General features: G+C 53.1%; 2 protein-coding genes across 2 annotated transcripts; both read right to left on the bottom strand.

Annotated features, from left to right (window-relative positions):
- Positions 1-529: 529 nt before the first annotated feature.
- LOC137668071 (uncharacterized) lies at positions 530-3,385 on the bottom strand. Its single transcript, XM_068409366.1, has 3 exons — positions 3,276-3,385; positions 2,854-3,066; positions 530-1,559 (listed from the first exon to the last, which is right to left on the bottom strand). The coding sequence occupies exons 1-3, from the start codon at positions 3,383-3,385 to the stop codon at positions 530-532; spliced, it is 1,353 nt and encodes a 450-aa protein (XP_068265467.1).
- Positions 3,386-4,095: 710 nt separating this feature from the next.
- LOC137668070 (uncharacterized) lies at positions 4,096-10,802 on the bottom strand. Its single transcript, XM_068409365.1, is given in 6 exon segments — positions 4,096-4,263; positions 4,434-4,555; positions 8,184-8,295; positions 8,297-8,975; positions 10,271-10,483; positions 10,693-10,802. Coding segments are annotated over 6 exon segments (1,404 nt in total).
- Between the last annotated feature and the right edge of the window lie 969 nt (positions 10,803-11,771).

The raw sequence follows: 11,771 nt of genomic DNA, 5'->3' as shown, positions 1-11,771 counted from the left end.
AAGGGAGTGGAACATCTCCCTTATGAGGAGAGGCTGAGGGAGCTGGGTCTCTTTAGCTTGGAGAAGAGAAGACTGAGGGGTGACCTCATTAATGTTTATAAATATGTAAAGGGCAAGTGTCAAGAGGATGGAGCCAGGCTCTTCTCAGTGACATCCCTTAATAGGACAAGGGGCAATGGGTGCAAGCTGGAGCACAGGAGGTTCCACTTAAATTTGAGGAAAAACTTCTTTACTGTAAGGGTGACTGAACACTGGCACAGGCTGCCCAAAGAGGTTGTGGAGTCTCCTTCTCTGGAGACATTCAAAACCCGCCTGGACGCGTTCCTGTGTGATATGGTCTAGGCAATCCTGCCCCGGCAGGGGGATCGGACTAGATGATCTTTCGAGGTCCCTTCCAATCCCTAACATTCTGTGATTCTCTGTGATTCTGTGATTTCTCGGTTGGTTTAGCAACACAACAAACAAAACAAAAAAAAGAAAAAGCAAACAATTTGGTAAGGTAGATGATGTTTTTCATAGTATTGGAGAATTAAGCTTCAATATTCACCATTACTAGAAAGTTCAATAATTCCTTGTTTTGATGACAAACTAAAAATTGTCTGTAAAGCGGAAGGGTCTTCACAATTATGATGATTCTGCCAATGGTTACAAAGATCCTCTTTTCTTTCATTAACTGCTTGCATAAGATGCAGTTAGAGCCTGTTTTGGTTGCCAGACTTTCGGGCCACCCCGAGAACAATTCCTCCAGCCTGCCTGTGGGTAACCCGTCCATGAGGTCCCTAGGGACACCTTTCTGCTGCCCCAGAGACCATGAGGTGTTTCGCCTATTTGGTATGTTTCTCCCACTAGGAGATCTAGGGGGAGGGAGCCTTGTGCTGCTGCCAGGGGATTTGATTTCAGTACGCCGCAAGCCCTTTGATTCAGATCTCACCAACGAGGTATTAACTGGGCCATATTTCCGCCCATAGTTAATTAATTCCTGGGCGAACTCTCCCCACATCCACACTTTTTGTCCCAGGGTACAGCGATCTGGGGTTACAGCTCTGGTTAAAGCAGCTGTCACCCGTGCACTCTGAGGGGTATTTCTGATAGTGCTTTGCAATTGAATTCCTAAGGGTTTCAATGAATCAGGCAAACCTCTAACCAGGGGAGTCATCCTCTCAGGATCTACCGGTACCATCACTGGGGATTCCTGCCTAAACTTCAATTCCCCATCATGCATCATCTGCAAACAAGCCGCCTTTTGCACATTCTCCACAAGCTGATCCACCGAGCCTGTAAGCGCAAGAGGATCTCCCCTTTCCAAGGGATTTAAACCTCCAGCCCAATAAGCTGCTTGCTGGGTGAGAGACCAAGGGGCTCTATGATCACCAGGAGTCAAGAACACGCCAGGTGCCCAATATCCCTCAGCTTCTCTTTCACTCAACAGAATCTGATCTCCGCCAGTTAACGACACTCTCCATACATACTCTGTTTCAGACTCCGTCGGATTGCGCGAATATTCGTTTTTCAACTTAGCCAATTCAGTTGCTGTATACGGCACCTCCTTAGTGACCATTCTAGGGTGACAATCACCATGGGATAGGGCTGCATCAGTTCCCTGTTGACAATTCCGTCCCCCCTTGCAGTCACAAACAAGTAACTTTTCTACAAAAGCCTCCTGCAAACACCTTACATTCTCTTCTTCCTTCCCTACTTCATTTTGCAGAGTTTAACCTGGTCCTCCCTTTCCCAATTTTTTTCTTTAAATCTGCCACCTGCTCCTGCAACGACTGCACCAAAAGCTTTAGTGCCTGCGGCGTGTGTGTCGGGTCTTCTAGTTCCTGATTTCTAGTTTCAACAGCCGCAGCCAGACTTGTACCCAAGACGGCGCAAATCAGGGCTTCCCCCTTCCCAGACCGACATCTCGTGTCCTTAAGCAGGACGCGGGTTCGGTCGGTGACCGCCTGCAAATTGCACTAATTCTCGCGCGCCCACGTGGTACCGGGTACCGAGGGGCGTGCCTCATACCCCTCCAAAAAGTCAAACAATACGTTAGTCTCCTCCGTGCTTAGCACGTGGCTCTCAACAACAAAAGGAAAAACAAATCTGCAAGCAGTTTTCCAATACACAAACGGTTTCACTACAAAACCCCAAACCACACGCGAGCTTCCAAAAAGAAATCCTAATGCACAAACAGGTTTCACACAAGATCCTCGTTACCAAGCAATTTTTCCACACAGAATTCGGAAGCACAAGTTACAAAGTTCTGATAAAGTTCTGGTCTACAAACACAACAAGCCGGGGGTGGGGGTGTAACCGTCTCAGGGAGGTGGCACATAAATCTTCACAAGGCTCTGGTTGAACAGGGATTTTCGTCACCCAACCCCGACCCCAAGCGTCCCTGAGAGGCACACACAGAAACCAGAACTCCACACACAAGAACTCCCACCCCTTACGTCCCTGAGAGGTGAACACGTAATACAGACACGTGTACAGATCAGACCAATGCGCGGTACACAGGAGAAACGAGGCAAAGTTAAAGCAGATGAGAAGTGTGCAAGCGAAGATATAGCAGGCGAAGGGTGCGAGACGAAGTTTAAAGCGGGCTGGAGGGCGACACTATCGCTGTAAGGGATCCTGCCGACTACGCCATTAATGTCAGGGCTCGAGTTAGATTCTGGGCTCTGAGAAGGTTCCTTGCCACCCCAGAGAGCGACATTAAGACACAAACGAGGTCAGATGCTGCCACTCAGAGCGCTTTATTGAATGAGAGGGCCGAGAGAAAACGAAGCGACAGGAAAGGTAGGAAGTGAGAGGAGAAAACTAAGCAGGAAAGGGGAGAGAGCAGCAGGGCTAGTCACCACCACGGACCCAGCGGTGTGCCGTCGGTCCTCGTTGGTTCTCAGCAGTCGAGGGGGGGTGCGCATGTGGTGGGGCAAAACGGCCTCTTTTATAGAGAATATTTGCAGAGTCACGCTGACGTGGAGCCGCCAGTCACAGTTCCGGTTCCTGCGCCGTAGGATTGGCCCATTGCCAGGCTGTCCCCCGATATCCCGGATGGGTCTCTCCGGAGGGGGTGGAGGGCTGCAGGGCGGAGACGTCACTCACCCCTCGTCGGCGACTAACTTCTTGCCTCAGAAAATGTCGTACACGATTGCAAACTTTGAGATATTCATCTGCTATTTTGTGGTCCCCCACAGTGGGGTCCACCCATGGGAGACAGTCCTCCCACAGCGGCTCCAGCACGGCTCCCCCAGGGGGCCCCAGGTCCTGCCAGGAGCCTGCTCCAGCACGCGCTCTCCACAGGGTCACAGCCTCCTTTGGGCCCATCCCCCTGCTCCGGCATGGGGTCCTCCATGAACTGCACGTGGATATCTGCTCCACCATGGAGCTCCATGGGCATTAGGCGGATTTCGCTCCACTATGGACCTCCATGCATGAGCTGCAGGCGGAAATGTGCGTGGCAGGCGGAGACGGGCTGGGGACATGGAGATGAACTGGGGTCATGGAGAAGGGCTGGGACGTGGAGATGGGTTGGGGCTTAGAGATGGGCTGGGGACACGGGGATGGGTTTGGGCCATGGCTATGGGTTGGGGACATGAAGATGGGCTGGGAACAAGGAGATGGGCTGGGGACATGGAGATGAAATGAGGACACGGAGATGGAAAGGGACATGGAGACGCACTGGGTTTTGGAGATGGGCTGTGACGTGGAGATGGGTTGGAGACATGGAAATGGGCTGGGACAAGGAGGCTCAGCCAAGGAGCAGGCAGGATGAGGCATATGAATCTCTAGAGACGTGTGCTGGTCCTGGACATACCCACCCGTTGGACACACACCTCCAGCAGACACAGAAAGCCACCCGTGGGACAAAGAGCCCCAGCAGACACGCACACCCACCCCTGGGGGACACACCACCAGCAGACACCGACACCCACCCATGGGACACGACACCAGGGGACACACACCCGCGCACAGGCACACCAGGGACACAGAGTCTGTTCGTTTGTTCATTCCAGCTTTATTGGAGCCAGGGCCACAGTGGTGCCGTGGCACGGATGTGGTGGCCGGGCACCTCGGCGACCCTGGCTCCGCAGTCCCCCAGTGCTGGGCTCAGCTCAGTAGCGGCGGCGTCTGCGCCTCACCCGCCGGCGACGGCTCCTCGTGCGCCGGCGCCTTCGTGCCACAGCCCGCCGTGGGCTCTTCGTGTATCGGCGGCGACGACGGCGCCCGTAACGGCGGCGGCTGCGGCGGCGGCGGCGGCGGCTCCTGCTTCGTGTCCTGGTGCGCCGGGCCCGCGCCATGGTGGGGCGGGTGACGCTGGTGTGCAGCCGCCCTGTCCTGCTGGGGGGGACTGCAGCTCTGCGACCCCGTCCCCTTTTATAGGGGCGCCGGGGCGCCGCCCTGTGTGACATGGGCTGACCTCATCAGTGACATCACAATGGCCCCACGGTGACGCCCGGCCACGCTCCGGCTCCCAACTCTCGGTCCGCGTGGCCGGGCTGGGAGCGGTGATGGGCGCAGCCGCTCAGCATCGCTTCCGCCCCCGTGTCGAAGCCAGGGCCAGAGCTGGCTATTGGGGGAGGAAGAGGAGTGTCCCATGAGCCTCGCCACGGCTGGACCCCGGGGACACCCATGGGCGCCATCGTCACCCGCTCCATCGTGTTCCCCCAGGCTCCTGGGGACACACTTGTCATTAAAGCCACCCCACAGCATGGCCTCCAGCCTTCCTGGTGCCACCGACCCCCACACACTCTCCCCCCAGCCCTTCCCCGGCCCCCGGCGCCTGTCCCCAGCGCACGACACTGCTCCCCTCAGCCCCGGGGATGGGGTGCTGGTCACGGCTGGGGTCACTCCAGCCACGCTCCCAACCGGGGGCTGCTGCACCCAGCAGGCAGGAAGGAGGCAGGGGGCAGCGGGGAGCCCGTACTGGGGGACACCGTGCACTGCTGTGACCGGAGGGTGATGCCGAGGGCTTCGGCGCAGCTGGCGAAGACTCTGCAGTGGGTTGACCTTGGTTGCACGCTGGTGCCCAGCCAGCTGCTCCGTCAGTTCCCTCCACAGCCAGATGGGGGAGAAAACATGAGGAAGGGCTTGTGGGTGGAGACAAGGGCAGGGAGACACTCTGCAAGTGCTGTCACGACAAAACAGGCTCAACTCGAGGAAATTAATGCAATTTCTTGCCAATTAGCAGTGAAGTAGGATAATGAGAAACAAGAACAAACCCACAAAGCCCTTCCCCACACCCCTCCCTTCTTCCCAGGCTCAGCTTCCCACCACGATTCTCCTCCTCCTCCCCCCGAGCAGCTTAGGGGGATGGGGAATGGGGCCTGTGGACACTTTGTCAGACGCTGTCTCTGCCGCTCCCTCCTCCTCACACTTGTGCCCTGCTCCTGCGTGGGTGTCAGGGCCCGAGTTAGATTCTGGGCTCTGAGAAGGTTCTTTGACACCCCAGAGAGTGACACTGAGACACAAACGAGGCCAGATGCTGCCACTCAGACCGCTTTATTGAACGAGAGGGCTGAGAGAAAACGAAGCAACAGGAAAGGGAGGAAGTGAGAGGAGAAAAGTAAGCAGGAAAGGGGAGAGAGCAGCAGGGCTAGTCACCACCACGGACCCAGTGGTGTGCCGTCGGTCCTCGTTGGTTCTCAGCAGTCGAGGGGGGGTGCGCATGTGGTGGGGCAAAACGGCCTCTTTTATAGAGAATATTTGCAGAGTCACGCTGACGTGGAGCCGCCAGTCACAGTTCCGGTTCCTGCGCCGTAGGATTGGCCCATTGCCAGGCTGTCCCCCGATATCCCGGATGGGTCTCTCCGGAGGGGGTGGAGGGCTGCAGGGCGGAGATGTCACTCACCCCTAGTCGGCGACTAACTTCTTGCCTCAGAAAATGTCCTGCACGATTGCAAACTTTGAGACGTTCATCTGCCATTTTGTGGTCCCCCTCACCACCCCGTGCCTCAGAGTTTGCTACGTCGTCTCACGTCGCTGTCTTCAGGATCCCGTGGTGGTGGGAGAAGAAAACGATAATAAGGTAGCAAAAGAGCATTTAAATGTAGAGGGGTTCTTGGAGGAGAATGGTCATGTAATGAGCCAGAAGTATGAGAGTATGGAGTGAGGGCCTAGCTGCGTGACAAGAGTCATGTAGCTAGTGTCAACAAGCCGACCTTGGAGAGATGAGGAAAAACAGTAGCTGAGCAAACAAGAATTGAGGGAGTAGCCGGTGGGAGTCGAACACGGAGGAGAAGAAACAAGAACTGATGGAGCCAATTAAGAAAGGACCAGTGGCAGAGCAGTGACCAATCAACACATCAAAGAAGAGTATGTTTAGTAATATTAACCAGTAGCAATGCACATGCTTACAGCCAGGGAAAGCACAAAATGTCTAAAAGGGACAGCTTATGCTTAATAAAGCGTCTTCACTTTGATTCACGTTGCATTGTGTGGAGGCGTGCTCCTTCTCCTCATTTAAACATACAACTTTTTACAATCAGTTGGCTAGAATCCTAAAATTGTAAACAATCAACAAGTTCAAACAGTTTGTACAACTAATGTCTTCGGCTGGCATATCCCATGGCACCTGGTGATGAGGTAGGTACAAGTTGCATAGTATTAACAGGGACAATACACAATAAGAACAACAACATTAAACAACCGCACAACATATTAAAACAGAATGTGCTTAATCCACTGGGCACTTGGAAGTCATGAAAAGAATACTACACGAAGGCAATGCCTTTTTGTTTCATCGTTTAACAAATATGTCAATCGACAATTTGACGGACAGAAATAAATTCAAACAAAATTAGTCTTCAGACATTAGTTTAAAATACTGCTTATTGCTTTTTCAAACAGAAAGTTGTAGGCAAACATAGTATTTATCTCTCTCATGAAAGTTAGTACTGAAAAATATGGCCGCCCTCATACGGAAATTTCTATTTTAACAATAAAGCAAACTTAAAAATATTGTTCCACACAACAAATAAAACAGGACACGCTTACATCGCGGGTGGACAGCTTCGTTCACCATCTTGATACGTATCTTAACAGTCTTGGCAAATATTTAACAATATCTTAACAATCTAAAGAGCAACAATCTAATGAGAACAGAAACTTAACAATATAAACGTATCCCAGGCCATGTTGGAGGGTTATGGCTCTGGGGGATCAGAAGAAGGAGGTGATTGTCCACGATTGCAAACACAAGGCCAATGACAGTTACAGGATAAATTATAACCATAAAAAAACAGAAGATCAAGTATTCCAGTAATGATTAAAATGATAATTAAAAGGAACAGTGCGATTAGAATCATAATTGCAGCTCCCGGTGCCAACCACATTCTGTCCCTTTTTTAATTCTTACGGCTCGTTTGGCTATTCGCAGAGGAGTTCGCGGCCTGCGCCGCGACAGAGAGACCGGTGGCCACGCTGCCCTGGTCTGCTGGAGTTGGGGTCTGCATACGCAGTAGGAAAATGGATTTCCACGCCCCCAGCCCAATAAGGAATGTTCCAGCACCTTCTCCCGCAAGGGCTGGAAGGCGCATTTGTGGTTTGGGGAAAAAAATCTGCGCAATAAGACCTAACAGATATATTCTTTAGATTTGTCTTTTATGTCTAGCGATGTTACTTTGATCACCAAGGATACTTGCAAATAAGTATAGGACCCTGACAATCAGGAGGATCTGTATTTTACTGATGTATTCATTTCACTCAAAGCTGTCAACTTGTGGTGCATTTCTCGGTTGGTTTAGCAACACAACAAACAAAACAAAAAAAAGAAAAAGCAAACAATTTGGTAAGGTAGATGATGTTTTTCATAGTATTGGAGAATTAAGCTTCAATATTCACCATTACTAGAAAGTTCAATAATTCCTTGTTTTGATGACAAACTAAAAATTGTCTGTAAAGCGGAAGGGTCTTCACAATTATGATGATTCTGCCAATGGTTACAAAGATCCTCTTTTCTTTCATTAACTGCTTGCATAAGATGCAGTTAGAGCCTGTTTTGGTTGCCAGACTTTCGGGCCACCCCGAGAACAATTCCTCCAGCCTGCCTGTGGGTAACCCATCCATGAGGTCCCTAGGGACACCTTTCTGCTGCCCCAGAGACCATGAGGTGTTTCGCCTATTTGGTATGTTTCTCCCACTAGGAGATCTAGGGGGAGGGAGCCTTGTGCTGCTGCCAGGGGATTTGATTTCAGTACGCCGCAAGCCCTTTGATTCAGATCTCACCAACGAGGTATTAACTGGGCCATATTTCCGCCCATAGTTAATTAATTCCTGGGCGACCTCCCCCCACGTCCACACTTTTTGTCCCAGGGTACAGCGATCTGTGGGTTACACCTCCGGTTAAAGCAGCTGTCACCCGTGCACTCTGAGGGGTATTTCTGATAGTGCTTTGCAATTGAATTCCTAAGGGTTTCAATGAATCAGGCAAACCTCTAACCAGGGGAGTCATCCTCTCAGGATCTACCGGTACCATCACTGGGGATTCCTGCCTAAACTTCAATTCCCCATCATGCATCATCTGCAAACAAGCCGCCTTTTGCACATTCTCCACAAGCTGATCCACCGAGCCTGTAAGCGCAAGAGGATCTCCCCTTTCCAAGGGATTTAAACCTCCAGCCCAATAAGCTGCTTGCTGGGTGAGAGACCAAGGGGCTCTATGACCACCAGGAGTCAAGAACACGCCAGGTGCCCAATATCCCTCAGCTTCTCTTTCACTCAACAGAATCTGATCTCCGCCAGTTAACGACACTCTCCATACATACTCTGTTTCAGACTCCGTCGGATTGCGCGAATATTCGTTTTTCAACTTAGCCAATTCAGTTGCTGTATACGGCACCTCCTTAGTGACCATTCTAGGGTTATCGTCCTCACTATCCTCATAAGCATATTCCACCTTGACCAGCGGTCGAAGGGGTTGCGGAGGATTTTGCGGTAAATCATATCGCCTCCTCGCTTCCTCTAGTTCTCCATTGGGGTACAAACCATCCCTTTTGTGACAATCACCAAGGGATAGGGCTGCATCAGTTCCCTGTTGATGATTCCGTCCCCCCTTGCAGTCACAAACAAGTAACTTTTCTACAAAAGCCTCCTGCAAACACCTTACATTCTCTTCTTCCTTCCCTACTTCATTTTGCAGAGTTTTAACCTGCTCCTCCCCTTCCCAATTTTTTACTTTAAATCTGCCACCTGCTCCTGCAACGACTGCACCAAAAGCTTTAGTGCCTGCGGCGTGTGTGTCGGGTCTTCTAGTTCCTGATTTCTAGTTTCAACAGCCGCAGCCAGACTTGTACCCAAGACGGTGCAAATCAGGGCTTCCCCCTTCCCAGACCGACATCTCGTGTCCTTAAGCAGGACGCGGGTTCGGTCGGTGACCGCCTGCAAATTGCACTAATTCTCGCGCGCCCACGTGGTACCGGGTACCGAGGGGCGTGCCTCATACCCCTCCAAAAAGTCAAACAATACGTTAGTCTCCTCCGTGCTTAGCACGTGGCTCTCAACAACAAAAGGAAAAACAAATCTGCAAGCGGTTTTCCAATACACAAACGGTTTCACTACAAAACCCCAAACCACACGCGAGCTTCCAAAAAGAAATCCTAATGCACAAACAGGTTTCACACAAGATCCTCGTTACCAAGCAATTTTTCCACACAGAATTCGGAAGCACAAGTTACAAAGTTCTGATAAAGTTCTGGTCTACAAACACAACAAGCCGGGGGTGGGGGTGTAACCGTCTCAGGGAGGTGGCACATAAATCTTCACAAGGCTCTGGTTGAACAGGGATTTTCGTCACCCAACCCCGACCCCAAGCGTCCCTGAGAGGCACACACAGAAACCAGAACTCCACACACAAGAACTCCCACCCCTTACATCCCTGAGAGGTGAACACGTAATACAGACACGTGTACAGATCAGACCAATGCGCGGTACACAGGAGAAACGAGGCAAAGTTAAAGCAGATGAGAAGTGTGCAAGCGAAGATATAGCAGGCGAAGGGTGCGAGACGAAGTTTAAAGCGGTCTGGAGGGCGACACTATCGCTGTAAGGGATCCTGCCGACTACGCCATTAATGTCAGGGCTCGAGTTAGATTCTGGGCTCTGAGAAGGTTCCTTGCCACCCCAGAGAGCGACATTAAGACACAAACGAGGTCAGATGCTGCCACTCAGAGCACTTTATTGAATGAGAGGGCCGAGAGAAAACGAAGCGACAGGAAAGGTAGGAAGTGAGAGGAGAAAACTAAGCAGGAAAGGGGAGAGAGCAGCAGGGCTAGTCACCACCACGGACCCAGCGGTGTGCCGTCGGTCCTCGTTGGTTCTCAGCAGTCGAGGGGGGGTGCGCATGTGGTGGGGCAAAACGGCCTCTTTTATAGAGAATATTTGCAGAGTCACGCTGACGTGGAGCCGCCAGTCACAGTTCCGGTTCCTGCACCGTAGGATTGGCCCATTGCCAGGCTGTCGCCCGATATCCCGGATGGGTCTCTCCGGAGGGGGTGGAGGGCTGCAGGGCAGAGACGTCACTCACCCCTCGTCGGCGACTAACTTCTTGCCTCAGAAAATGTCGTACACGATTGCAAACTTTGAGATATTCATCTGCTATTTTGTGGTCCCCCACAGTGGGGTCCACCCATGGGAGACAGTCCTCCCACAGCGGCTCCAGCACGGCTCCCCCAGGGGGCCCCAGGTCCTGCCAGGAGCCTGCTCCAGCACGCGCTCTCCACAGGGTCACAGCCTCCTTTGGGCCCATCCCCCTGCTCCGGCATGGGGTCCTCCATGAACTGCACGTGGATATCTGCTCCACCATGGAGCTCCATGGGCATTAGGCGGATTTCGCTCCACTATGGACCTCCATGCATGAGCTGCAGGCGGAAATGTGCGTGGCAGGCGGAGACGGGCTGGGGACATGGAGATGAACTGGGGTCATGGAGAAGGGCTGGGACGTGGAGATGGGTTGGGGCTTAGAGATGGGCTGGGGACACGGGGATGGGTTTGGGCCATGGCTATGGGTTGGGGACATGAAGATGGGCTGGGAACAAGGAGATGGGCTGGGGACATGGAGATGAAATGAGGACACGGAGATGGAAAGGGACATGGAGACGCACTGGGTTTTGGAGATGGGCTGTGACGTGGAGATGGGTTGGAGACATGGAAATGGGCTGGGACAAGGAGGCTCAGCCAAGGAGCAGGCAGGATGAGGCATATGAATCTCTAGAGACGTGTGCTGGTCCTGGACATACCCACCCGTTGGACACACACCTCCAGCAGACACAGAAAGCCACCCGTGGGACAAAGAGCCCCAGCAGACACGCACACCCACCCCTGGGGGACACACCACCAGCAGACACCGACACCCACCCATGGGACACGACACCAGGGGACACACACCCGCGCACAGGCACACCAGGGACACAGAGTCTGTTCGTTTGTTCATTCCAGCTTTATTGGAGCCAGGGCCACAGTGGTGCCGTGGCACGGATGTGGTGGCCGGGCACCTCGGCGACCCTGGCTCCGCAGTCCCCCAGTGCTGGGCTCAGCTCAGTAGCGGCGGCGTCTGCGCCTCACCCGCCGGCGACGGCTCCTCGTGCGCCGGCGCCTTCGTGCCACAGCCCGCCGTGGGCTCCTCGTGTATCGGCGGCGACGACGGCGCCCGTAACGGCGGCGGCTGCGGCGGCGGCGGCGGCGGCTCCTGCTTCGTGTCCTGGTGCGCCGGGCCCGCGCCATGGTGGGGCGGGTGACGCTGGTGTGCAGCCGCCCTGTCCTGCTGGGGGGGACTGCAGCTCTGCGACCCC

Source organism: Nyctibius grandis, chromosome 10 (genome assembly GCF_013368605.1).
Source record: "Nyctibius grandis isolate bNycGra1 chromosome 10, bNycGra1.pri, whole genome shotgun sequence".
NCBI lineage: Eukaryota > Metazoa > Chordata > Aves > Nyctibiiformes > Nyctibiidae > Nyctibius > Nyctibius grandis.
Note: the sequence above shows the minus strand (reverse complement) of the source record. Positions and strands in the feature narration are given on the sequence as shown.

Bases quoted from the DNA above. Each gene is read 5' to 3' on its own strand.
- LOC137668071 (XM_068409366.1), bottom strand. From the start codon at position 3,385: ATGCCCATGGAGCTCCATGGTGGAGCAGATATCCACGTGCAGTTCATG. The intron at 3,067-3,275 runs GTGCTGGAGCAG...TCCGCCCTGCAG, and splicing joins TGTGACCCTGTGGAGAGCGC to CCCTCCACCCCCTCCGGAGA. The intron at 1,560-2,853 runs GTCCGTGGTGGT...TTGTCACCCTAG, and splicing joins GACCGACGGCACACCGCTGG to AATGGTCACTAAGGAGGTGC.